The sequence below is a fragment of the Salmo trutta genome, chromosome 24 (genome assembly GCF_901001165.1).
Source record: "Salmo trutta chromosome 24, fSalTru1.1, whole genome shotgun sequence".
Classification (NCBI taxonomy): Eukaryota; Metazoa; Chordata; class Actinopteri; order Salmoniformes; family Salmonidae; genus Salmo; species Salmo trutta.
Window position 1 is genome coordinate 20428374 of NC_042980.1, and position 27486 is coordinate 20455859.

General features: G+C 48.1%; 1 protein-coding gene across 2 annotated transcripts in view; it reads right to left on the reverse strand.

The window, feature by feature from the left end:
- Positions 1-10256: 10256 nt before the first annotated feature.
- The window catches only part of plekhm3 (pleckstrin homology domain containing, family M, member 3), a 54966-nt gene continuing 37736 nt past the window's right edge, over positions 10257-27486 (reverse strand). For both annotated transcript variants that reach the window (XM_029711397.1, XM_029711398.1), the window contains 3 exons: positions 20923-20986; positions 12120-12277; positions 10257-10436 (listed from right to left, as the gene is read on the reverse strand). In XM_029711397.1, coding sequence (XP_029567257.1) covers positions 10274-10436; positions 12120-12277; positions 20923-20986 — 385 coding nt within the window. In that variant the 3' untranslated portion in view covers positions 10257-10273. The remainder of the gene's footprint in view (positions 10437-12119; positions 12278-20922; positions 20987-27486) is intronic.

Genomic DNA, 27486 nt, shown 5'->3' on the forward strand with positions numbered 1-27486 from the left:
ACATGACTTAATAACCAGTTCAAACCTTTAGTCAGAGGGCAAAGAGAGCATCGCTAGACTGAGAGTGGTGTGACATGTTGTAGAGGCCGTTGGGTTGGTGTTGGTTAGGGTGCTGCTGTGGGAATTTAGCGTCTACCTGGGGAAGTCACTGAATCTGCCTGTCAGAGACGGCTAAACTGCTGTGTGTTCGTAGAAGTCCATCACTGTCTGTCCAACAGAAAGCAACATTAATCAGCGGAGGCATCAGTAGCCATTAGCAACCAGAGCTAGGGTCAACTCCATCTCTATTCAGTAAACTACAGGAAGTGGATTGGAATTCCACTTCAGCAATGGAGAAATCCTCATTGAAAATAAATGGCCTCTTTTAAATGATTGAATTGGAATTTCATTGTACTGTATCTCCTTAATTGAAATAAAATGGAACTGACCCCAACTAATCAAAATAGTGTAGCTACTCACTTGAGTAAAGCACAATGTTTTTGATAATGTGGACTGAGCAGAGCAATGACCTAGTTTAGATTCATAGGCTTTTACACATGGACATAGGTCTATGCTAGAGGCCCCAGTCAGAATGCACCATAAGGCAACAGTTGTAATTGTACAGAGCAGACGTACTAGCTACTCTTTCTCCTCTGATCCAGGTCACCCAGAACAGCAGGGTCCTGTGTGCCTTTGTGTGGCTGCCCCATGTCAGAGGGCCAGTTTGTGTATATGTGTGTGTATGTGTGTGTCAGAGAAGGGGAGGGTTAGTAAGGGGGGGTCGTAGCACTACTCTCTTCCCCCTTTCAAAAGGACCCTCAGCCTTGCGTTCCATCCCATGTTACCGGTGTCCACCGCCCTCCTCCCTCTACCCTCTCTCCACCCCTCCTTCCTCTCTCCACCCCTCCTCCCTCTACCCTCTCTCCACCCCTCCTCCCTCTACCCTCTCTCCACCCCTCCTCCCTCTACCCTCTCTCCACCCTCCTCCTCTACCCTCTCTCCACCCCTCCTCCCTCTACCCTTTCTCCCACCCCTCCTCTCTCTACCCTCTCTCCACCCTCTCTCCACCTCCTCCCTCTACCCTCTCTCCACCCCTCCTCCCTCTCTCCACCCTCCCCTCTCTACCCTCTCTCCACCCCTCCTCCCTCTCTCCACCCCTCCTCCCTCCTCCCTCTACCCTCTCTCCACCCTGCTCCCTCTACCCTCTCTCCACCCCTCCTCCCTCTACCCTCTCTCCACCCCTCCTCCCTCTCTCCACCCCTCCTCCCTCTACCCTCTCTCCACCCCTCCTCCCTCTCTCCACCCTCCTCCCTCTACCCTCTCTCCACCGCTCCTCCCTCTACCCTCTCTCCACCCCTCCTCCCTCTACCCTCTCTCCACCCCTCCTCCCTCTACCCTCTCTCCACCCCTCCTCCCTCTACCCTCTCTCCACCCCTCCTCCTTCTACCCTCTCTCCACCCCTCCTCCCTCTACCCTCTCTCCACCCCTCCTCCCTCTACCCTCTCCACCCCTCCTCCCTCTACCCTCTCTCCACCCCTCCTCCTCTACCCTCTCTCCACCCCTCCTCCCTCTACCCTCTCTCCACCCCTCCTCCCTCTACCCTAACCCTCGTCCCCCCCTCCTCCCTCTAACCCTCTCTCCACCCCTCCTCCCTCTACCCTCCTCTCCACCCCTCCTCCCTCTACCCTCTCTCCACCCCTCCTCCCTCTACCCTCTCTCCACCCCTCCTCCCTCTCTCCACCCCTCCTCTCTCTACCCTCTCTCCACCCCTCCTCCCTCTACCCTCTCTCCACCCCTCCTCCCTCTCTCCACCCTCTCTCTCCACCCCTCCTCCCCTCTCTCCACCCCTCCTCCCTCTCTCCACCCCTCCTCTCTCTACCCTCTCTCCACCCCTCCTCCCTCTACCCTCTCTCCACCCCTCCTCCCCTCTCCACCCTCTCTCTCCAACCCTCCTCCCTCTCTCCACCCCTCCTCCCTCTCTCCACCCTCTCTCCACCCCTCCTCTCTCCACCCCTCCTCCCTCTCTCCACCCCTCCTCCCTCTCTCCACCCCTCCTCCCTCTACCCTCTCTCCACCCCTCCTCCCTCTACCCTCTCTCCACCCCTCCTCCCTCTACCCTCTCTCCACCCCTCCTCTCTCTACCCTCTCTCCACCCCTCCTCCCTCTACCCTCTCTCCACCCCTCTTCTCTCTACCCTCTCTCCACCCCTCCTCCCTCTACCCTCTCTCCACCCTCCTCCCTCTACCCTCTCTCCACCCCTCCTCCCTCTCTCCACCCCTCCTCCCTCTACCCTCTCTCCACCCCCTCCTCTCTCTACCCTCTCTCCACCCCTCCTCTCTCTACCCTCTCTCCACCCCTCCTCTCTCTACCCTCTCTCCACCCCTCCTCTCTCTACCCTCTCTCCACCCCTCCTCCCTCTACCCTCTCTCCACCCCTCTTCTCTCTACCCTCTCTCCACCCCTCCTCCCTCTACCCTCTCTCCACCCCTCCTCCCTCTACCCTCGCTCCACCCCTCCTCCCTCTCTCCACCCCTCCTCCCTCTACCCTCTCTCCACCCCTCCTCTCTCTACCCTCTCTCCACCCCTCCTCTCTCTACCCTCTCTCCACCCCTCCTCTCTCTACCCTCTCTCCACCCCTCCTCCCTCTACCCTCTCTCCACCCCTCCCTCCCTCTAAACCCTCCTCTCCCCACCCCTCCTCCCTCTCTCCACCCCTCCTTTCTCTACCCTCTCTCCACCCCTCCTCCCTCTACCCTCTCTCCACCCCTCCTCCCTCTACCCTCTCTCCACCCCTCCTCCCTCTCTCCACCCTCTCTCCACCCCTCCTCCCTCTCTCCACCCTCTCTCCACCCCTCCTCCCTCTCTCCCACCCCTCCTCCCTCTCTCCACCCTCTCTCCACCCCTCCTCCCTCTCTCCACCCCTCCTCTCTCTACCCTCTCTCCACCCCTCCTCCCTCTACCCTCTCTGCCCCTCCTCTCTCCACCCCTCCTCTCTCCACCCTCCTCTCTCCACCCCTCCTCCTCTCTCCCTCTCTCCACCCCTCCTCCTCTACCCTCTCTCCACCCCTCCTCCCTCTAACCCCTCCTCCCTCTAACCCCTCCTCCCTCTACCCTCTCTCCACCCCTCCTCCCTCTACTCCACCCCTCCCTCTCTCTACCCTCTCTCCACCCCCTCCTCCTCTACCCTCTCTCCACCCCTCCTCCACCCCTCCTCCCTCTCTCCACCCCTCCTCCCTCTCCTCCACCACCTCCTCTCTCTACCCTCTCTCCACCCCTCCTCCTCTAAACCCTCCTCTCACCCCTCCTCCCTCTCTTCCACACCCTCCTCTCTCCACCCCCTCCTCCCTCTCGGTCACCTCTCCTCCCTCTCTCCACCCTCTCTCCACCCCTCCTCCCTCTCTCCACCCCCTCCTCCCTCTCTCCACCCTCTCTCCACCCACTCTCGTCTCCCTCTCTACCACCCTCTCCCTCCATCCAACCCTCCTCCCTCTCATCCACCTCTCAGTCCCCTCCCCTCTCCCCTACCTCCTATCTTCCACCCCTCCTCTCTCTCTCATCCACCCTCCACCCGCCTCTCTCCACCCCATCCTCTTCCCTCTCTCCACCCCTCTCCCTCTCTCCACCCTCTCTCCACCCCTCCTCTCTCCACCCCTCCTCCCTCTCTCCACCCCTCCTCCCTCTCCTCCACCCCTCCTCCCTCTCTCCACCCCTCCTCTCTCCACCCTCCTCCCTCTCTCCACCCCTCCTCCCTCTCTCTACCCTCTCTCCACCCCTCCTCTCTCCACCCTCTCTCCACCCCTCCTCTCTCCACCCCTCCTCTCTCCACCCCTCCTCCCTCTCTCCACCCTCTCTCCACCCCTCCTCTCTCCACCCCTCTCTCCACCCCTCCTCCCTCTCTCCACCCTCTCTCCACCCCTCCTCTCTCCACCCCTCCTCTCTCCACCCCTCCTCTCTCCAATCGTCTTTTTCTCCTTAAACCGCCTTTTGTTTTCTTTCTTTTTTTTTATTGCATTTCTCCTCTCTTGTTGTCAAGGCCCTAAATGAGTCTTGACTGGCCCCTGGGCCACTGGAGAAGCACAAAGGACCGTGTTCCACTCGGTACAGTTGAGCCATTGTGGCCGCTGACAATGCACTAATTGGCGATGACAATTAAGCGCGGTCGACACTCAGGTTCAATTTGCCCTCTCCTCAATACAAATCACAGGCAAATGAGTCAGGCAACACACAGTCTGCACACACACACACACGCACGTGCCCCCCCACCCACCCCACACACACACACACACACACTTACTTACATCCACACACACACAGTTTTGTTACACTTTTACTCGTCTTGTTTGGGACTGGTTGGGAAGCCTGCTGAGCGATTCGGGCGGAGAATAAGGATAGGAACTATAAAGGCTGAGCAACATTCTTTCCCAACCATGTTTGGACACATATCTTTTGTCATGTCGGCAAACTACATACAGAATTTAAATACAGAGTTATTGTTTCAAAGTCCAATGACATTTTACAGGGCTTTCATTCCTCTGGTAACTACAGTAGATATATTTCCAATAGAAGGGAAGGAATGCGTCAACCCCGACACTCACTCATTGCATACAAGTACAAACACTTGGTGTCGTTAATACCTCTCAGTGAAAATCTGTTTAAAATCTTAAAGGGTTACAACGCCTGTAACCCCCGTGTCCCCTAGGGAAAGAAATGTGTGAGGGCTCCATTTAGGAAGAGGGGTGGAAGAGAGAGAGAGAGAGAGAGCGAGAGAGAGAGAGATCAACTCTGGCCTGTCCAACATTAAGAACTTAATGGAGTTTGGAATCAACAGAGCGGCGAGGCTCAAGGCCCCTCTAAAAACCACCCAAACCTCTCTGCCACTTCAGAGAACAAAAAAAAAAAGTGGTGAGCACACACACACACACACACACACGGTGGGCGGGCATGTTCCGGCCCATCGGCAGGCCTCAGATCCCGGTGGATTACTGTCTGTCAGGTGGAAAGCTTTAGTGCTCTCTCCTGGACAAGACCTGGAGGAATGGCTGCTGCCAAAAAGGCAGGGAGGAAAGGGGGGCGTGGGGGTGATGGTGGGAGAGTGGGTTTCTCAGGCTTTGTGTGGACTCAGTGGTTTGCTCTGACAGATGGAGCAGGGATCCCATTGGCTGCTGTATGCCAGGGCTCGAGGTAGAAGTTGTCCCTAACCACATATCTAGGATGAGACTACCCTGCATCCAGTCCTACTGTTAACCATTGGGTTAGATGAAATAATATCTGACCCTGTATCAGTGGTTAGGGGCAACTCCTCCCTAATCCTATGCCAGGCTGGAGAGGTGTGGCTGGGTGATGCCAGGTGGACCCTGCCTCACCCATGAGGGCATGCAATTGGAATAATCCATTCTTTCAAGGATTCTTTCAGATCTTAACCTTTGAATAAGGACAGAACGAGGTAATGTACCAGCCTGTGCCAGCATAAACAATATAAGGCAATTCAGTATTAAAAAAAAGACACAAAGCGAGTGGTAGAACTCAGTCAGATCCTTGATGATTACAAGGCTGCTAGTAAAGTGTGGTTTGTGACAGGTCCTCAGGCTGGCTGGGTCTTGGTTCTCCTCCATGAGGAAAGGAACCCGATCCATTCAGTCAGGTTTGTCATTTGGGATTAGTGAGAGTCAGAGAGTCAGTGTTTGGACCTGCTCTGGCCCTAAACCAAACCAAGCCTAACCAAGCCCAATATGAAACGTCATTCAGGGCGATCAACAGGACTACGAACAGAAATAGACAGGACTGAATAATTTGTTCCACTGTTACCATTCTTAGGTTGGTTCTGACTCACAAGCAGGGATTTATGTACTTCACAAATGTATTATCTAACTAGGACCAGTTTTTCCAGACCATGTGACCAGAGAAGGTAAATCTCTAGGGACTGGCTTTTTACCTGTTATGGAGAAACTCCTGTCCCTATAGTGTCATCATACACCTGTATTCACTCTAGATCAGAAAATCACTGTCCACACCAGCCTGTATTAAGTTGTTTGTTTTATTGGCATCAGTGGTAAAAAAGAAGAAAAAAGAGAAAGAAAAGCAGGAGGAAGGAGGGATCAGGTACTGAAACACAAGTCTCTGTAAGAGGTTGGCTGTTGGCTGTGATACATATCGAAACAGAAAGATAGAACAGTAGGTAAACCTGAAACAGTGCTGAAGTCCAAAGTGCTGGTTGGTGCACAACATAAATAAAATAAATAAGTAATACAAAATAACAAAATGTGACAAAGGCAGAGTAAAATCCACAATAAAAACCCAGTATTGAAAAGCAGGGTGTATTCATTAATCCAGAAACCAAGTGCTCATGGTGTGAAGGTTGGAGAAAGTATGTGGAAAGAAAGAAATCCCTATTTGGTGGTCCATCTGAACAGGGAAAACATGTCCAGGAGAATACTTCCCTTAGGTTCAATGCCCTCATCAGTCCCTCAGTAGTGACTGTATCGTCCACCATTTCCATTGCAGTGAATTCCTGATGTTTAAGCTCAACATACATTAAGAGAAGCAGTAACACTACTAGTCATATAAGCTTTGTAAGACAGTCTATGAGAGCCTGCACTCCGATAGACTTTAGTTATGTACATTTTACTGCAAGTATGCACAGAGTTTTACTTCAAAGAACAAACGGTTTATAAGCCTTCCCTTTCTGCTCTTAGTACATTGAGCTTTGCCAGAAGCCAATTAAAAGAACATATCATATTTAAGATATTATCTCCTTTGCTTTCCAGATTGGAGTAGACACCTTTATTCAAGCAACAGTGACCATCGGTTTTGGACCTCTTCTATACAATGAAAAACAGAAACATGGCTTAATACTACATGGGCATCTGAGGCATTTTGATGATTAAAGATGGAAGCCCACAAGTCAGTCTCACGCAAACTACATTATCGCTGTAACAGGATTGGCTTTCATTTTAAGGCAGGCGAAAAGACACTCAATAAATAACATGAATGAAATGGTCAGAACAGGTCATTATAATTCACACAAAAAACAAGCGATTGATTTACTGGACATAATAGCATACAACCCCAAACATTATAACAGCAAAAATAATTGATAGTGCAAAATGTAAAAACACTGAAAACCAAATGATAATGTAGCTGCATTTAAACAAGCACAGCCACTTAGCTAGCTGTTATCTTGCTCTTGTCCAGGGCATTAGTGCTGCTTGGTAACACTGGCTCAGTGTTAGCAGGCCACACAAACAGCCTGAACCAGAGTTAGCTGTTATCCAGCTTTCAATCAAGCCTTTTTCCAGAAGGTGATATGACTTGTAACTTCAAATGTAAACCATACACACTTACATACAAATACGTGAATAAATAAACAAACCAAAACTTGGATGAGCAGCTTAAGGGGTACTAAGGCCCTTTCAGGAGAGATGGGACAAAATGGGAAGAAAAGTGGAAAGTGATAAACAGACATTCTAGGGAAAGCAGAATCTGAATATAAAGGCCTAGCTGCATAAGGAAGACACGACTCAAGCTAAAGATTCTGTCTTGAAAAGTTTTGTACGATTAAAGCACAGTACCTCAGAAAGTAGGAGAAGAAGGAGAGGAGAGGAAAAGGCAACAATGCAGAGAAAACATATTATTGCCCAAGTAGAGTTCAAGTAATGGAAAAAGGGGATCCAAAAGCACACATACAGTACACACACTGGGGCTCTCATCCTCCACCACCAGTCCTTTGAGCTCAGACCAGTCACACTACTGGGAGTCATAGACCCCCCTCCCCAAACAACCACCTTTCTCACACACACACGCACACACACACACACACACACACACACACACACACACACACACACACACACACACACACACACACACACACACACACACACTCTCTCTCTCTCTCTCTCTCTCTCTCTCTAGAGTGAGAGCACTGAGTCATAGCAGTAGAATGAGTCCCAGCTCCTGTGGGTTTGAGATGGCTTGCGTAACATAACTAAGCCCTGCATGGTCTTTTCCATGGACTGTAATTTGTGCCCTCTGTGGCTGAGGCCTGTAGGGCTGACCTTTCCTACTGAGTATAATGGAGACAGTCAATAGATCCACCAGCCTCTAGCCCCATAGGACAGCAGTAGGGAGTAGCTGCCCCTATCCCTCTCAAGGAAAAAGTATACATGATAAGATGATATGTGATTTGAAAATAACTATGACTCAATCTCATTCTAGTTTCAAGTGTGGCTTGATCATAATAAGTGTTCCCCACTTGGACCCTCCTATTGAATATGTCTGGATAAAGGTTGGTTGGTTAGAGGGGCTCTAAGGGCTAATAGGTGAGTTAAATAAGCAAACTCATCCTTAAATACAGTGGCTACTAGCCCAGTCTGTGGCTTGACATCCTAATGAACATGCATAAATAGTGCAAAAACATGTGAAGGGAAGGATAAAGAGAGAGTGAAGGGCAGAGGGACATGTAGAGTTCGGATATATAATCCAAATATATAGCGAGTTGCGACATCACACCAACAGAGTCCAGATATAGGCTATAGATATAGGCTATAGTGACATCACACCAACAGAGTCCAGATATAGGCTATAGATATAGGCTATAGTGTCATCACACCAACAGAGTCCAGATATAGGCTATAGATATAGGCTATAGTGACATCACACCAACAGAGTCCAGATATAGGCTATAGATATAGGCTATAGTGTCATCACACCAACAGAGTCCAGATATAGGCTATAGATATAGGCTATAGTGACATCACACCAACAGAGTCCAGATATAGGCTATAGATATAGGCTATAGTGACATCACACCAACAGAGTCCAGATATAGGCTATAGATATAGGCTATGGTGACATCACACCAACAGAGTCCAGATATAGGCTATAGATATAGGCTATAGTGACATCACACCAACTGAGTCCAGTTATAGGCTATAGATATAGGCTATAGTGTCATCACACCAACAGAGTCCAGATATAGGCTATAGATATAGGCTATAGTGACATCACACCAACAGAGTCCAGATATAGGCTATAGATATAGGCTATAGTGACATCACACCAACAGAGTCCAGATATAGGCTATAGATATAGGCTATAGTGACATCACACCAACAGAGTCCAGATATAGGCTATAGATATAGGCTATGGTGACATCACACCAACAGAGTCCAGATATAGGCTATAGATATAGGCTATAGTGACATCACACCAGCTGTTTGGTCACCTGGTGTGTGTATGTCTATGTGGACAGGTCACCTCGTAACACCTTCAGGTGGTGTGTGTGTGTGTGTGTGTGTGTGTGTGTGTGTGTGTGTGTGTGTGTGTGTGTGTGTGTGTGTGCGCGACTGTGTCCAGAAAGTCAAGAGGATGCATCACTGCTGTTGAGTCAGCATAGTCCCTCTCCCATTATTTGTGGTGTCTGTGTTTGTGTGTGTGTTTATGTGTATCTGTGCTTGTGTGTGTGTGTGTGTGTGTGTATATCTGTGTTTGTGTGGGTGTGTGTGTGTGTGTGTGTGAGTATATGTGTTTGTGTGTGTGTGTGTGTGTGTGTGTGTGTGTGTATCTGTGTGGGTGGGTGTGTGTGTGTGTGTGTGTATCTGTGTTTGTGTGTGTGGGTGTGTGTGTGTGTGTGTGAGTATATGTGTTTGTGTGTGTGTGTGTGTGTGTGTGTGTGTGTGTGTGTATATATCTGTGTTTGTGTGGGTGTGTGTGTGTGTGAGTATATGTGTTTGTGTGTGTGTGTGTGTGTGTGTGTGTGTGTGTATCTGTGCTTGTGTGTGTGTGTGTATATCTGTGTTTGTGTGGGTGTGTGTGTGTGCGTGAGTATATGTGTTTGTGTGTGTGTGTGTGTGTGTGTGTGTGTGTGTGTGTGTGTGTGTGTGTGTATCTGTGTGGGTGGGTGTGCAGCACTGTGAAGATAGCACATAGCAGAGAGGCTAAGAGGCAGAGCAGTTCCTCTCCAGTGGGTGTTGCGTTGGGATCCATCTCTCCCAGGTGAGAGTGACGTCAGCTTAGCTCACAAAGTAGGTGTGTGTGAGAGAGCATAACCCTTTCTTAGTCATCAACACTCTCACTGTGTATCGTGGCCGGCTCACACACACAAACACACATGCTTCCATTGACTTTGGTGAGAGTAGCTCTGTGGAGTGGCACCGCTGTTTCAATCTGTGTCTGTGTGTATCTCCAGGTGTTGGGGTTTGTGTGTGTGTTTGTGTGTATCTCCAGGTGTTGGGGTGTGTGTGTGTGTGTGTGTGTGTGTGTGTGTGTGTGTGTGTGTGTGTGTGTGTGTGTGTGTGATCAGGTGTACTGGTAAGGCAGTGTGAAGCAGCCTGGTGTATCGTCGTCAGGGCTCCAGAAAGACGAGGCTCTCTTATGGTGGAGCTCTCTGTGTACGCAGCGTGGACACGGCTGGGCCTTCTGATGACACTCTGTATGGAACACCGCTCCACAACCATCACATCTGGACACATACAGACCAAGCACAGAGTTACAAACATCAATACAACACAAATCTGAAGGGTGGGAAAAAGCATATTAGTTTCAGCTTGTAGGTTGGTCACTGATGTCGGAAATGTATGAGCTGGAAATGTACATTTCCAGATAAACACATCACTGTAGTAAAAGACTGGATAAACATTAGTTTCACCCAGCCCTGTCCAGCCCCGTCTGGAAGCTTGATCATGTTGCCACCCTCCCAGGTATCTATAGGACAGGACAGCATTATACACAGGTGGCAGTATCTAGCGATCTGCTGAGCATATGTATAGAAGATAAGATGAGAGAAACCTTGTATCCACTTAACTAGGCTAGACAGTTCACCTTAAAACTTCTGGAACATAGAATGGTGAAAGCATTTACTTTGCCTGAAAATAAATACATTTGTTGTGACATTTAGAAAGTAAAAAAAAAAAAAGACCATAAATTGGAATAAACAATGTAGAACATATTTCAAAAATGATTATGGAATGCATCCGATACAACATATTCATAGACACTCGAATCAAAATGGGGCACCAGTCCCAAAGAATCCAATTCTTCACCGATTGATGATTAACAGTGTCTATATGGCTAACTAACTGAGTGTCCCAGGCTACGTCATGGATGAGGTGGTAAAGCTGATGCAACCAGACCAGGAAAGGAGCAGGTCCTGCTCTCGGGGGTCAAAGTCTGGCCCAGGGACTAAGCTGTTACTCTTACTACAGTATAACTGGTGTACTATCACTATCAGTTAACGTGACACTTCCTTGCCAAGGGTAATAAACCCTGGTCAACAGTTGAGGTGTGCCATCCAGCCTGATAGTGAAGGGTGTGTGTGTGTACCGAGCACTGCAATTAAATCATTAGCTCTAGTCTACAGCATCTTCTGTAAGATGAAGAAACAGCATAATGTTTATGTGGGGAGTTGATACCTTTAAAGCTAGTTGAGCACAGATGAATATATGTCATATATTCACTTCAGAAAAGATCGTAACACACACACGCACACGCGCACACACACCTCTGCTTCTCCCGGCCCTGCCTTCAGAGGCTCTCCGTTAACCCAGAAGAGAGATGTGTGAGCTGAGCTGAGGCAGCAGAGATCAATAATTTAAGAGTGTGTGGACAGACTAGACATTAATGAATGTTTTATCTGCCTGTCTCGCTCTCTGGCTTCTGGCCTAGAGCAGCACAGCCACGTCTGGCGATCTCTCCTCTGTCCTCTTCTGTGTCCTCTCATCTCCACCATCCTCTCCTGTAAAAGAGAGGACCTTCTTTTCTCCTCTTCTCCCCCTTCCTGTCTTGTTCTCTCCAGAGTGACATAAAACCCCCCTGAGGTGAGAGAGGGCCATTCCATTTCAGTGGCATGTCATAAGGCTCAGGCAGAGGGAGACAAGGACAGAAACAGGGACGGAGCAAGGCACTAGGGGGATTAACTGTTCCTCTCCAGCAGGACGCCATGTTCTCCCTGTCACCCGTGTCCCTGCCAGCGTGTCATTAACACGAGACAGAGACACACTCCTCTTTACTCCATTCATTCTTCCAGGATGCCATCATGCAAGTCGCTGATCTAACATCCGTTTTCTCTGTTACCCTGAATAGTTAATACGGTTAAGATTGTTGAAGTATTGAGCTGATCCTATATCTGTGCATGAAGGGGCCTCACCTCTTAGTGGTGCTCTCCTGAAAGGGGTAGATGACCTGTCCGTTCTGACACATCTCACAGATGAAGCCCTTCTCTCTGCACTGGCTGCAGCTGAAGACGTGGGAACTGGCAAACTTAATCACCTTGGAGAGAAAGGGGGCCAGCTTCCCATCAATCACCTGTAGAGAGAGAGAGGTAGGGAAGGAGGGAGATGGAGATAGACAAGAGAGAGAGAGAGAGAGAGAGAGAGGTAGGGAAGGAGGGAGATGGAGATAGACAAGAGAGAGAGAGAGAGAGAGGTAGGGAAGGAGGGAGATGGAGATAGACAAGAGAGAGAGAGAGGTAGGGAAGGAGGGAGATGGAGATAGACGAGAGAGAGAGAGAGAGAGAGGTAGGGAAGGAGGGAGATGGAGATAGACAAGAGAGAGAGAGAGAGAGAGGTAGGGAAGGAGGGAGATGGAGATAGACAAGAGAGAGAGAGAGAGAGGTAGGGAAGGAGGGAGATGGAGATAGACAAGAGAGAGAGAGTTAGGGAAGGAGGGAGATGGAGATAGACAAGAGAGAGAGGTAGGGAAGGAGGGAGATGGAGATAGACAAGAGAGAGAGAGAGAGGTGGGGAAGGAGGGAGATGGAGATAGACAAGAGAGAGAGAGCGAGAGAGAGAGGTAGAGGAAGGAGGAGGGAGATGGGATAGAAGAGAGAGAGAGAGAGAGAGAGAGGTAGGAAGGAGGGAGATGGAGGAGATAGACAAGGAGAGAGAGTTGAGAGGAGAGGAGATGGAGGATGGAGATAGACAAGAGAGAGAGGTAGGGAAGGAGGGAGATGGAGATAGACAAGAGAGAGAGAGAGAGGTGGGGAAGGAGGGAGATGGAGATAGACAAGAGAGAGAGAGCGAGAGAGAGGTAGGGAAGGAGGGAGATGGAGATAGACAAGAGAGAGAGAGAGAGAGAGAGAGGTAGGGAAGGAGGGAGAGGGAGATAGACAAGAGAGAGAGAGTTAGGGAAGGAGGGAGATGGAGATAGACAGAGAGAGAGGTAGGGAGGGAGGAGAGATGGAGATAGGGGGGTGGAGATAGAAAGAGAGGAGAGAGAGGTGGGGAAGGAGGGAGATGGAGATAGACAAGAGAGAGAGAGCGAGAGAGAGGTAGGGAAGGAGGGAGATGGAGATAGACAAGAGAGAGAGAGAGAGGTGGGGAAGGAGGGAGATGGAGATAGACAAGAGAGAGAGAGAGAGAGTTAGGGAAGGAGGGAGATGGAGATAGACAAGAGAGAGAGAGAGTTAGGGAAGGAGGGAGATGGAGATAGACAAGAGAGAGAGAGAGAGAGTTAGGGAGAGGGAGATGGAGATGGAGAGTAGAAGAGAGAGAGAGAGAGAGAGAGAGGTAGGGAGGAAAGGAGGGAGAGAGGGGGAGAGGAGGAGAGGAGGAGGGAGATAGACAAGAGCGAGAGAGAGGAGGGAAGGAGGGAGATGGAGATAGACAAGAGAGAGAGAGGAGAGAGAGAGAGGTTAGGGAAGGAGGGAGATGGAGATAGACAAGAGAGAGAGAGAGAGAGGTAGGGAAGGGGGAGATGGAGATAAAAGAGAGAGAGAGAGAGGAGAGAGAGAGGTAGGGAAGGAGGGAGATGGAGATAGACAAGAGAGAGAGAGAGAGAGGTAGGGAAGGAGGGAGGGAGATGGGGAGGGAGGAAAGAAGAGGAGAGGAGTGGAGGATAAGGAGGAGATAGACAGAGAGAGAGAGAGAGAGAGAGGTAGGGAAGGAGGGAGATGGAGATAGACAAGAGAGAGAGAGTTAGGGAAGGAGGGAGATGGAGATAGACAAGAGAGAGAGGTAGGGAAGGAGGGAGATGGAGATAGACAGAGAGAGAGAGAGAGACGAGAGAGAGAGGTAGGGAAGGAGGGAGATGGAGATAGACAAGAGAGAGAGAGAGAGGTGGGGAAGGAGGGAGATGGAGATAGACAAGAGAGAGAGAGCGAGAGAGAGGTAGGGAAGGAGGGAGATGGAGATAGACAAGAGAGAGAGAGAGAGAGAGTTAGGGAAGGAGGGAGATGGAGATAGACAAGAGAGAGAGAGAGTTAGGGAAGGAGGGAGATGGAGATAGACAAGAGAGAGAGAGAGAGAGTTAGGGAAGGAGGGAGATGGAGATAGACAAGAGAGAGAGAGAGAGAGAGGTAGGGAAGGAGGGAGATGGAGATAGACGAGAGAGAGAGAGAGAGAGGTAGGGAAGGAGGGAGATGGAGATAGACAAGAGAGAGAGAGAGAGAGAGAGGTAGGGAAGGAGGGAGATGGAGATAGACAAGAGAGAGAGAGAGTTAGGGAAGGAGGGAGATGGAGATAGACAAGAGAGAGAGAGAGTTAGGGAAGGAGGGAGATGGAGATAGACAAGAGAGAGAGAGAGAGAGGTAGGGAAGGAGGGAGATGGAGATAGACAAGAGAGAGAGAGAGAGAGGTAGGGAAGGAGGGAGATGGAGATAGACAAGAGAGAGAGAGAGAGAGAGAGGTAGGGAAGGAGGGAGATGGAGATAGACAAGAGAGAGAGAGAGAGAGGTAGGGAAGGAGGGAGATGGAGATAGACAAGAGAGAGAGAGAAGGAAAAAGGGGAATAATGGATGAAGTGAAATAAAATGTACTTTCCAAAATTCTCTTCCTCATTCTACACGATAGAATTGAAATTCAACATTTTCATTCTAATTCAACCATTCTATTTCCCATCTATAAGAATGTACTGCTGTAATATATTCTACTATACAGAGTGAAGAAGACAGCAGAATATTCCCTGGGAGGATAAACACTTTTAATACAGGTCCCATTGGGAGCCACTGCAGCGCAGAGCATAGAGGAGATGGACAAGAGTTCACGTCAGGAATTCACATCGGGAATTTACATCAAAACTAATGAAGGCCCTGGGAGAAAGGCTGGCTGGAGAGGCCTGGGGGGCGGGGGGGAATTCCTTTTTTTGGGGGCCGTTTTAGCAAAAAATGATATGTGAATGCCGGTGGGCGAGTAGTTAAAACCGGCAGGGCCTTTGATTGGTGAGGGCCTGGTAGAGAGCATTGTGGCTCTGTTGAATGGGGCTGGGGAAGGGAACGGGCCTGAGTGGACCTCCAGAGAACACTGAGGGAGGCTGAGGGGGCAGAGACAAGTGGCTACACCTGGCAGCGCTGGGGCTGCACCAATTAAGGCCTGCCAGGCATTCTTCAGCCTGGAGGAGAGAAGAGAAGGAGAAAAGACGAGAGAGAGGGAGAGGGGGACAGAGGGAAGGAGAGGCTGAAGAAGGAGGATGGGGAGGGGGGCTGAAGGAGAAAGGAGAACGAAGAAAGGAGAGGAGACCACCCCGACCCCCACTCCTACACACGCACGCACATGCATACGTACACACAATGGAGATGGAGAACTGAAAAGGTGCTCTGTAGGGGAGGGGGAGGTTATGTCTGTATGGTTTGGACAGAGAATGAGAGATTACATAATGTAATACTAACTGGTCTACAACAGCTCATGACTAACTACCGAGAGAATGGGCGACAACCAGGAACAGCCCTTCTAACTCCTCAAGCAGTGGCTGAAAACACACCATCCCTCCATCTTTCCATCCCTCCAGCCTGGAGGCTGTGGCAACCCCAGTCTGGGAGAGCTACAACACTGTGAATAATGCTGTCTAGCATGGTGACATGAGTCAGGCTGTAGCCCAGCAATCAAAGGCTGTGTGTAGTGTGGAGCAGTCAGGCAGAGCAGCCAGTCTGTGAGTCAGCCAGCAATCCAGACAGCCAGTCAGGCAGAGCAGCCTGCCAGCCAGCCAGCCAGTGTTCCCCATCCCCTAGCCAAGCCCAGCCCAGATGATATATGCCACCCCTGATCAATGCTGACACCAGGGGTAATTAAGATACTCCATAATTTAGCTTAGCAGAATGAAACGAGAAAAAAAAAATGTATGAAATGAATTGAAATGTATGCATTCACTACTGTAAGTCGCTCTGGATAAGAGCGTCTGCTAAATGACTAAAATGTAAATGTAAAAAAAATGAAACGACTGGCAACACACCACACTGGGTTCTGACTGGGACTGATGCTCAGCAGACAAGGAGAGAGGGAGATTAAGGGAAACAGAGGGAGGGAGAGAGGAGGGAAAGGGACAGAGAGAAGGGAAAAGTTGCAGAGGGAGAGAGCGAGGAAGTGAGAGCGGTAGAGAGAGTTGGAATTGAAGGGAGAGAAAGGGCAGGAGAGGTGTGAATGGGAGATGCTTTAGGGGGAAAAAAGCAGAAAATGGCAGTAGCCCCAGGTTTCCCTTTCTTTGCCAACCAGGTGGATACATTCTCCTCAGAGAAGTGAAACCCCACCTACAGCTGGTCTGAGGGAGGGGTGCAGACAGAGCGGGGAAGAGAGGGGCTACCATTCGTTTGTCCTGCCTGCAGCTGCCTTCCTTCGCTGCAGTATCATTGTGAATGTTTCTGGAACACCAGTCCCAGCACCCCCCCCCTTCTTCCACCAACACCCCTCAATCAAATCCTCCTCACCCCCCACCCCTCATAAAGTCACACCCCTCTGGCCCTGTCCCGTGTGGGGGCATTGTGGTCCAAACGGCTTAATCCCCTAAAACCTCTGTTTAACACCCGCTACGTTATCCCTCTCTAGTGTTCCCCTGATGAAGGCTGGGCCTCCATTAGTGACGCTCAGAAAGCCACCCGGATTACACACATAAAGACAGGGTGAGCTCTGTTTGGATAACACCCCTCTCACCAAACAGGATTACTACCAGCCCCAGTGTGTGTGTGTGTGTGTGTGTGTGTGTGTAAGACGTGTAGTGGGGAGTGTGATTATGGACGAGAGCGAGTGAGAGATAGAGAGAATGTCTTTGTATGCGTGTGGGACTGAGAGGCGGCGGTGTTTGAGCTTTTTTTTATTTTAAAATGCAGAAATATGTGCAACTTTTGAGTTTAAAATCAATATCTTACAGTTCAGAAAAAGCTGCATAATTACCATTTACCCAACAGCTCTCAAGATGACCAACCTGCCCCTATTCCAATGAGCGTGCCAGTGTAAGGGCATACATGCCTAAGGCCTGTGTCTATGCCTGTATCTGGGCTCAACTAGGAAGTGCTTGTGTCTACGTCAGGGTGGCTACTAGATAGCCTGTGGTGTGCGTAAGTTGTATGCCAGGGTGTCAGTGTGGGAATCTGCCCTATTGCACGTATGTGCGTGTCACCATGGCCACTGTGCAATCCGGACCGGGGCTGCTCAATGCCCCTTTGTCCCCTCCAGTTGTTTGTAAGTCGTTGGCAGGACTAGGACCGCTGCCCTGGTACACGACACACAATACAATTAGCATCTATATGGTACTCCTCAGTCATCCACAACAAGCCTATCTCCCCATCCCACTACTTTACAACTGGAAAAGCAAAAAAAACGTTTCAATGAAGCAACAAAAGGGCCAGTAGCCAAACAAGTCCAGCCTCTGGGCAGGCCCTGGGCAAACAAATATGGCCAACAGTCTGATGGTTTAAAGACGGAGGCTGCTCCAAATAGGACGCGTTTGTTGGGAGTTCAATAGCAAAGAGCCAAGTGCACTGCTGTTTTCTATGAAGAACTGTGTCTAGTCTATAACTAGCCAGGGAGAGACGGTTCAGTCTTCATTGATCTCGCTGGGCAACAATAAAAGCCAGGCTTGATGAAGGAGCTCTGATTATTCAGGAGAAATAAAAGAAACAGCTCGTTAATATGGAAAGCCAATTAAGAAGCTGTGAGTGTGTGTGAGAAAGAGAGAGAGAGAGCGAGAGCGAGAGCGAGAGCGAGAGCGAGAGCGAGAGAGAGAGAGAGAGAGAGAAAAATATATATGGGGAAAATTGTACTTGGCAAATAGGTTCTAATATAGTTTATCAATTATGGGGAAAACAAATGCAGCCGTCCATCGATCTATCATTGCTTATCACTGAATTGTTGAACTGTTTGCAACTTTTAAAGCAGTTGTCAAGCCCTGAGTAAGTTGCCTGTAGCAGCATGTCTGTAGTAGCATGTTGCGGTGTCCTAAACTTGAGGTAATCTTTAAGCCATCTATTAGAGTTTGTTTGACATGGGCATCATAACCTGGCTGAGTGTTGTGTGCAGTCCACTGGAGAATGTGCCCGTGACACACGCAGACACCCAGAGAGAGAAAGAGAGACAGAGGGAGAGAGGGATAGAGAGAGAAGGAGTGACAGGGGATAGAACTACAGAGCGATAGAGGGGGTAAAGCGGAGGAGAAAGGAGATAGAAAGATAGCAAAAGAGGGGGAAGAGAGAGACAGTGTCAGGGCAGGGGATGAAGGGAAGAATGGTGGACTGTCACACTCTTGTTTTCCTGCCTGTTGATTCTGAATGTGTGTAATTAGTGAATGGGCCAGGGGGAGAGGGGGACATGGAGGGAGCAGGGAAGGGGGAGTAGAGGGCTGTGGACTCTCCCTGGGTTGTTAAGAGGGGGGGGGGGGTCAGAGAGAGGGAGTGAGCGGTACCCCACTACATGACCAAAAAGTATGTGGACACCTGCTCGTCGAACAGCTCATTCCAAAATCATGGGCAATAATATGGAGTTGGTCCCCCTTTGCTGCTACAGCCTCTACTCCACTGGGAAGGCTTTTCACTAGATGTTGGAACATTGCTGCGGGGACTTGATTCCATTCAGCCACAACAGCATTAGTGAGGTTGGGCACTAATGTTGGGCGACTAGGCCTGGCTTCCAATTCATTCCAAAGATGTTTGATGGGGTTGAGGTCAGGGCTCTGTGCAGTCCAGTCAAGTTCTTCCACACCGCGCTCTAGCGACTCCTTGTGGCGGGCCGGCGCATGCATGCTGACTTCGGTTGCCAGTTGTACGGTGTTTCCTCCGACACATTGATGCGGCTGGCTTCCGGGTTAAGCGAGCAGTGTGTCAAGAATCAGAACGGCTTGGCAGGGTCGTGTTTTGGAGTTGCAGTGATGGGACAAGACCGTAACTACCAATTGGATATCACAAAATTGGGGCGAAAAAGAGTTAAAAAGTACAAAAAAATCAAAAATATTTAGACAAATATATTTTTTAAATTCCACATACCGATCTCGACAAACCATTTCGGTATGGACCTCGCTTTATGCACGGGGACATTGTCATGCCCAAACTGTTGCCACAAAGTTGGAAGCACAGAATTGTCTAGAATGTCATTTTATGCTGTAGCGTTAAGATTTCCCTCCACTGGAACTAAGGGGTCTAGCCTGAACCATGAAAAACAGCCCCAGACCATTATTCCTCCTCCACCTAACTTTACAGTTGGCACTATGCATTGGGGCAGGGAGCGTTCTCCTGGTATCCGCCAAACCCAGATTCGTCCATCGGACTGCCAGATGGTGAAGCGTGATTGATCTCTCCAGAGAACGCGTTTCCACTGCTCCAGAGTCCAATGGTGGCGAGATTTACACCACTCCAGCCGACACTTGGCATTGCGCATGGTGATTTTAGGCTTATGTGAGGATGCTCAGCCATGGAAAACCATTTCATGAAGCTCCCGACGAACAGTTCTTGTGCTGACAGATGATTTTTACGTGCTACAGCACTCGGGGGTCCCTTTCTGTGAGCTTGTGTGGCTTACCACTTCGTGGCTGAGCCGTTGTTGCTCCTAGACGTTTCCACTTCACAATAACAGCACTTACAGTTGACCGGGGCAGCTCTAGCAGGGTAGAAATGTTATGAACTGACTTGTTGGAAAGGTGACATCCTATGATGGTGCCACGTTGAAAGTCACTGAGCTCTTCAATAAGGTGATTTTACTGCCAATGTTTGTCTATGGAGATTGCATGGAGGTGTGCTCGGTTTTATATATGTCAGCAACGGGTGAGGCTGAAATAGCCAAATCCACACATTTGAAGGGGTGTCCACATACTTTTGTATATATAGTGTATATGGAATTGTTTTAAGAAGGTCATACCAAGGATAATTTTGCTATTTGATTTAGAATTTTAAGACCCCTTGAAGCATAACAAAAAAAAATATGAGAACATTATTTGATGAAAGAAACTGCCATCAGCCCATACAAACGCACTCAATAACAGATTCCCTACATGGAAAAACATATAGACGCATCCAATGCAAAAAAAATGATATCTCTAGCTTAATGATTGACATTTTGAATGACATTTTTTTTTTCGTGTCAAATCGGGATTAATTGACACAAACAAATTTTACAATAATTCACTATGATAATTCATGGAATTGTTTTATTATGCTAATTTGGTCGAATTTGTGTTGTGTTATCAGATTTAGGCTTTTCTACCATTTTCAGAATGCATACAGGCATTTGAATATAGTGTGGAAAAAGGGAATCCGGACACAATGTGGACACGGTAGACACATTTAAAATGTAGGTGTAGACCAGAGTTCCCCTACTGGTGGCCCTCGTGTCGAATTTGTCCCACGGGTGGTTTTATTTGGCTCCCAAAGTTTAAGAAAATGTAAGAAAAAAAACATGAAATACTGTAAAAACACCAGGAAATCAGCTCCAAGTGATTTTAATTTTGGAATTCTGTTCCCAAGTATTCCCACACATAATAGAGAGACACGTGATCGTAAAACAAATATAAGCAAGGTTTATGTTTTAGTCAAATATTATATCCGTTTGTGCTTCTTGCAGTCAATTTGCAGTCTACACATGATTTGTAATTATATTCCGGCTCACCGACCATCCCCTCAAGAAAAAAATCTAGTTGATGATCCCTAGTGTAGAAGCATGACATGTTCGTAATTCCATGATCAGAACTCCATGATCAGAATACAAAAGCTGCATGAACTATCAAGTGTAGACATGGCCTAAAAGCAGCATGTGTCTTACCTGCTGCAGGTCAGCCAGTGAGTACAGGTGGATGTGTTGCAGTAGGTATTCTCTGGGGAAGATCCTATGGGGAGAGAGAGAGCATTACGTCAATGCATAGATGCAGTAAAGAGGTCAATGGAAGGCAGACTGGGGAATAGAAGGAGAACGTTGGATTGGTGCACATTTAACAAATCTGATCTAACAAAGTAGATATTAGTCAAATTCGTAATGATTGGTATAAGCAACAGGCCCACAATGTGGTTACTAAAGTCCAATGTGCATCTATTTCGCTGTTTTCGCTGCACAACATTTAGAAATTGTCCTTTTTAAGGTTTAGAAAAAGTGACGGCTAAATGCTGACTCCCGTTCGTATAAGCTGGTAGCATAGCTAGGATACAGAAATTGGTGGTGGTAGTTAAAGACATTTTGAACTGTAATGCAGTTGATTGGTTAAGGTGATATGAACATGTGTCGGGTTAACATCCATACAAGCGTTATACTCAGATTTTTACCTCAACATAGTGTGAAATACACATAGAAATAATAGCCTAAATGTAGGGTAATTTTTCTGGGGGGCAATGAGGATATTTGGGATCTTTCCCCGCACAGATCTTTCCCCCATGCATTTCCATTGTTTTGGTCGAGTAAGATTGACTTCTTTACCATATGTATTCAATTATTGGAATATTTTCTTAGAACCATGACTTATATCCATTCATAATACATAATAATACATACCATTTGACAGACACTTTACAGCAGTGTGCATATATTTTCATGTTTTATTTCGTAATTTTGTCTCTCACGGTTGAACTAAACTGACCGGTAACTTCAAAGTACACATATGTAAATGTATAACACCGTTTAATGGTATATCATACATTAAAAGGTCCTAAACGATATCATAACCGTCATCGATAAAAGATAGTACTGTGCAGCCATCTTCATTGACCTGGCCAAGGCTTTCGACTCTGTCAATCACCGTATTCTTATCGGCGGACTCGATTGCCTTGGTTTCTCTAATGACTGCCTCGCATGGTTCACTAACTACTTCTCAGATAGAGTTCAGTGTGTCAAATCGGAGGGCCTGTTGTCCGGACCTCTGGCAGTCTCTATGGGGATGCGACAGGGTTCAATTCTCGGGCCGACTCTTTTCTCTGTATATATCAATAATGTCTCTCTTGCTGCGGGTGATTCTTTGATCCACCTCTATGCAGATGACACCATTCTGTATACATCTGGCCCTTCTTTGGACACTGTGTTAACAAACCTCCAAACGAGCTTCAATGCCATACAACTCTCCTTCCGTAGCCTCCAACTGCTCTTAAATGCTAGTAAAACTAAATGCATGCTCTTCAACTGATCGCTGCCCACACCTGCCCGCCCGCCCAGCATCACTACTCTGGACGGTTCTGACTTAGAATATGTGGACAACTACAAATACCTAGGTCTGGTTAGACTGTAAACTCTCCTTCCAGACTCACATTAAGCATCTCCAATCCAAAGTGAAATCTAGAATCGGCTTCCTATTTCGCAACAAAGCATCCTTCACTCATGCTGCCAAACATTACCTCGTAAAACTGACTATCCTACCGATCCTTGACTTCGGCGATGTCATTTACAAAATAGCCTCCAACACTCTACTCAGCAAATTGGATGCAGTCTATCACAGTGCCATCCGTTTTGTCACCAAAGCCCCATATACTACCCACCACTGCGACCTGTATGCTCTCGTTGGCTGGTCCTCGCTACATATTCGTCGCCAAACCCACTGGCTCCAGGTCATCTATAAGTCTTTGCTAGGTAAAGCTCCGCCTTATCTCAGCTCACTGGTCACCATAGCAACACCCACCCCGCAGCACGTGCTCCAACAGGTATATTTCACTGGTCACCCCCAAAGCCAACACCTCCTTTGGCCGCCTTTCCTTCCAGTTCTCTGCTGCCAATGACTGGAACGAATTGCATAAATCACTGAAGTTGGAGACTCTTATCTCCCTCACTAACTTTAAGCGTCAGCTGTCAGAGCAGCTTACCGATCGCTGCAGCTGTACACAGCCCATCTGTAAATAGCCCATTTAACCAACTACCTACCTCATCCCCATATTTGTTTTTCTGCTCTTTTGCACACCGGTATTTCTACTTGCACATCCTCATCTGCACATATATCACTCCAGTGTAAATTGCTAAATTGTAATTACTTCGCCACTATTGGCCTATTTATTGCCTTACCTCCTTACTTCATTTGCACACACTGTATACATATTCTTCTATTGTGTTATTGACTGTACATTTGTTTATCCCATGTGTAACTCTGTTGTTTTTTCACACTGCTTTGCTTTATCTTGGCCAGGTCGTAGTTGTAAATGAGAACTTGTTCTCAACTGGCCTACCTGGTTAAATAAAGGTGAAATTATTATTATTATTATTTGTAATTACAGTATTACATACAGCATATTAAACATTAAAGTGTATCCATACATCAACATGACAGTATCATGCATGACAGGAAGGAGATTCTGCTTTCATGTTGAGATTCATTTAGGACGATAATAGAATGCACACCATGAGTCACGTCTCTCACACACACGCCATGACCGGGCCTGTGTAACTGTGGCAACGAGTGGCGAAATTGCCCTGAAAATGGGGGTCAATTCAATAAAGTGGGAGCTGGGTTGGGGTGGCAGTAGAGGCTGGGGTATAGGTGTTTAAAATCCCTCTGCCTTTATTATGGGGTGAAGCGGGGTACCCTCAATGCTCTCTTCATCCTGCCTGTCTCGCTATTACAGCCCACTCTACGCTCATCTGCCTGAACTACATACACACAAACGTTAGCATACATACACACACAGACAAACATACACACACACTAATTCACACACACAAGCTCACATTACAGCTCGAGGATCCACAAAGTGACACAGAGAGAGAGAGAGAGAGAGAGAGAGAGAGAGAGAGAGAGAGTGGAAGATGGAGAGGGGGAGATATGGGATCACATGGACAATTTGGGTGCACTCACTCTCTGCACTAGTAACAGTGTGAAGGGAGACACACACAACTCTAATGTGACTCCTGAGAGTGGAGAGAGGCGCACACATACACAGCTCTATGCAGGTTTTATGGCATGCCTTTATCTGAAGAGGGTTGTAATATCTATATAAATTACGTGGAATGTGTGTGTACATCAGTATTCTACACACAGAGAGAGAGAGAGAGAAAGATAAAGAGAAAGAGAGAGAGAGAGAGAGAGAGAGAGAGAGAGAGAGAGAGAGAGAGAGAGAGAGAGAGAGAGAGAGAGAAGAAAACCTGGCTCCCTGTAGAGGAAAGGCTGTGCAACCACTGCACAAACTGAGACGGAGCTGCATTTCCTGACCAAATGTGAAAAATATAGAACAATTAGAGAGTGTCATTTCCCCAAATTTGAAACCCTTATTAAAGGTTTGAAAGACCTCTCTGATGAGAGTAGGCTACCCATCCTGTTGGGGGAGGACGCAGAGAGCTGTGTGTTGGCAGCGCACTACATTGCTGCCTGCCATAAGTTGAGGGACAGTGTCTGACAGACCAATCAACCTGCACATGTACTCTACTGTATGCTTATTGTTCATTGTATGGTTATTTTGATCCTTGGTTATAGTTGTTACTGTTGTCCCGTTGACAATTTTGATTCTCATTTTTTTTTTCATATTGTAAATATCCAAAATAAGCTTTGGCAATATGTACATTGTTATGTCATGCCAATAAAGCAAATTGAATTGACAGAGAGAGAGAGAGAGAGAGAGAGAGAGAGAGAGAGAGAGAGAGAGAGAGAGAGAGAGAGAGAGAGAGACAGAAAGAGAGACAGAGAGACAGAGAGTGAGAGAGAGAGACAGAGACCGTGTGATCAAGGATGTATGAGTTTGCTCAGATATAGAGGCAGAGCGTGTGCGTGTATGCCCACAGACAGGCAGACTTTATGTGGTCATTGTAAGAGGAGGCATGGCAAAGGTCCAGTCAGAGAGAGCAAAGCCCCATTAACACATCAGTCTCAGGCCTCATTAGACAGGCTTCATTACAGCACTAACCTGATACACACACAGGCGGGCAGGAGCGCACGCTTGCATGCAGAGACACACACACACACAGGCTCAGAGGGCGGGCTATTTGTTTAGCTGAGGATGAATTCCCTTTTCATGTGTTTGTGGGAAGCTTTACAGTTAAGCGATAGCCAGGGAGGTGTGTGTGGAGCTTTCTAGCCAGTAAGAGATAGACAGAGAGTTGGGGGGACTGTCAGAGAGACTAGCCCCTACTGAGAGAGTGAAGCCAGCAGTCAGAGGCTTCGTCCTAAACGTCACCCTATTCCCTGCATAGTGCATTACTTTTGATCAGAGCCCTATGGGCCCTGGACAACAGTAGTGCACTTCATAGAGAATAGGGTACCATATGGAACGGAACCAGAGAACAACATAGAGCAAACATACCAGACACACAGCTAAGGAATGTACAGACCATGCCATAACTGACTAATATAACTGCTACAGTACAGGGTTGAGCAGACGGACAGCACCAGCTTCAATTGGAGGATTATAAGTGTTATGTTAAAGGAAGCAGGAGCATAGGGTGTATGTCTACTGACAGACATATTTAGGGGAGACTACCTGCCTCTCACCCTGATTGCTGCAAAATGTGTTTTGGCCATATGACATGACAACCCACTATGGATCTTCCTCTTCACTCACTTTTGTTCTACGTTGTAAAGAACATACCCCCGGAAAACTCCTTCCCAAAACAACAAATCACTGGAGACAGAAAAAAGTGGTTTAAAAAAAGACATCGGCATCATAACTGTGATATCTAACCTGAGTGTTTAAGCCTCCAATAGAGACATCCAGTAGCCAGCCAGTCTGCCGTGTGAATCCCTGTTAAATTTTCTCAGGGGCCTGCCTGCCTGTCCACAAGGGCTGGACAGTAACTCTCCTTCTCTCCTTTCCTCTCGTTGGTCAAGTGTTTGCAGTGGTGGTAACCCCCAGATACAGGCCTGGCTAGCAAACAGAGCAGAGCCAGCTAGGAGGACACTTATCAGTGGTGACTTAGCACCTCGACGGGACTGTATGACGTCTGTCACACACACACACACACACACACACACACACACACACACACACACACACACACACACACACACACACACACACACACACACACACACACACACACACACACACACACACACACACACACACACACACACACACACACACACACACACACACACACACACAGGAGGCTGCAGTGTGGCGTCAACTTACCAACATTACGACCAGGAATACGACATTCCCGAAGCGAATCCTCTGTTCGGACTACCACCCAGGACAATGGATCTAATCCCAGCCGACCCAAAACAACGGTGCCGCAGAAGAGGCAGACGGAGCGGCTTCCTGGTCAGGCTCCGTAGATGTGCACATCGCCCACTGCTCCAGAGTATTCTACTCGCCAATGTCCAGTCTCTTGACAACAAGGTAGACGAAATTCGAACAAGGGTTGCCTTCCAAAGAGACATCAGAGATTGTAACATTCGGAAACACGGCTCTCTCGGGATATGTTGTCGGAATCGGGCTTCTCCATGCATCGCGCCAACAGAGATAAACACCTCTCTGGGAACAGAGAGGTGTTTACACTCATGGTGTAATCATAACAACATACAGGAACTCAAGTCCTTCTGCTCACCCGACCTAGAATTCCTTACAATCAAATGCCGGTCATTTTACCTACCAAGAGAATTCTCGTCAGTTATAGTCACAGCTGTGTACATTCCCCCACAAGTAGACACCAAGACGGCCCTCAAGGAACTTCACTGGACTCTATGTAAACTGGAAACCATATATCCTGAGACTGCATTTATTGTAGCTGGGGATTTTAACAAAGCAAATTTGAGAAGGCTACCTAAAATCTATCAGCATATTGATTGCACTACGCGCAGGAGTAATACACTCGACCACTGCAACTCTAACTTCCGCGATGCATACAAAGCCCTCCCCTGCCCTCCCTTCGGCAAATCCAACCACGACACCATCTTGCTCCTACCGTCTTATAGGCAGAAACTCAAACAGGATGTACCAGTGATGAGAACCATTCAACGCTGGTCTGACCAATCGGAAGCCATGCTTCAAGATTGTATTGATCACGCGGACTGGAATATGTTCCGGTCAGACTCAGAGAACAACATCGACCTATACGCTGACTCGGTGAGTGAGTTTATAAAGAAGTGCATTGGAGATGTTGTACCCACTGTGACTATTAAAACCTACCCTAACCAGAAACCGTGGTTGGACAGCGGCATTCGCGCAAAACTGAACCATGGAAAGAGGTCGGGGAATATGGATGAATATAAACAAGTGTTTCCCTCCACAAGGCAATCAAACAATCGAAATGCCGGTATAGGGACAAGGTGGAGTCGCAATTCAACGGCTCAGACACGAGACGTATATGGCAGGGTCTACAGGAAATCACAGACTACAAAAAGAAAACCAGCCACGTCACAGACACCGACGTCATGCTTCCAGACAAACTGCTGGCCCAGATTGCATCCCTAGCCGCGACCTCAGAGCA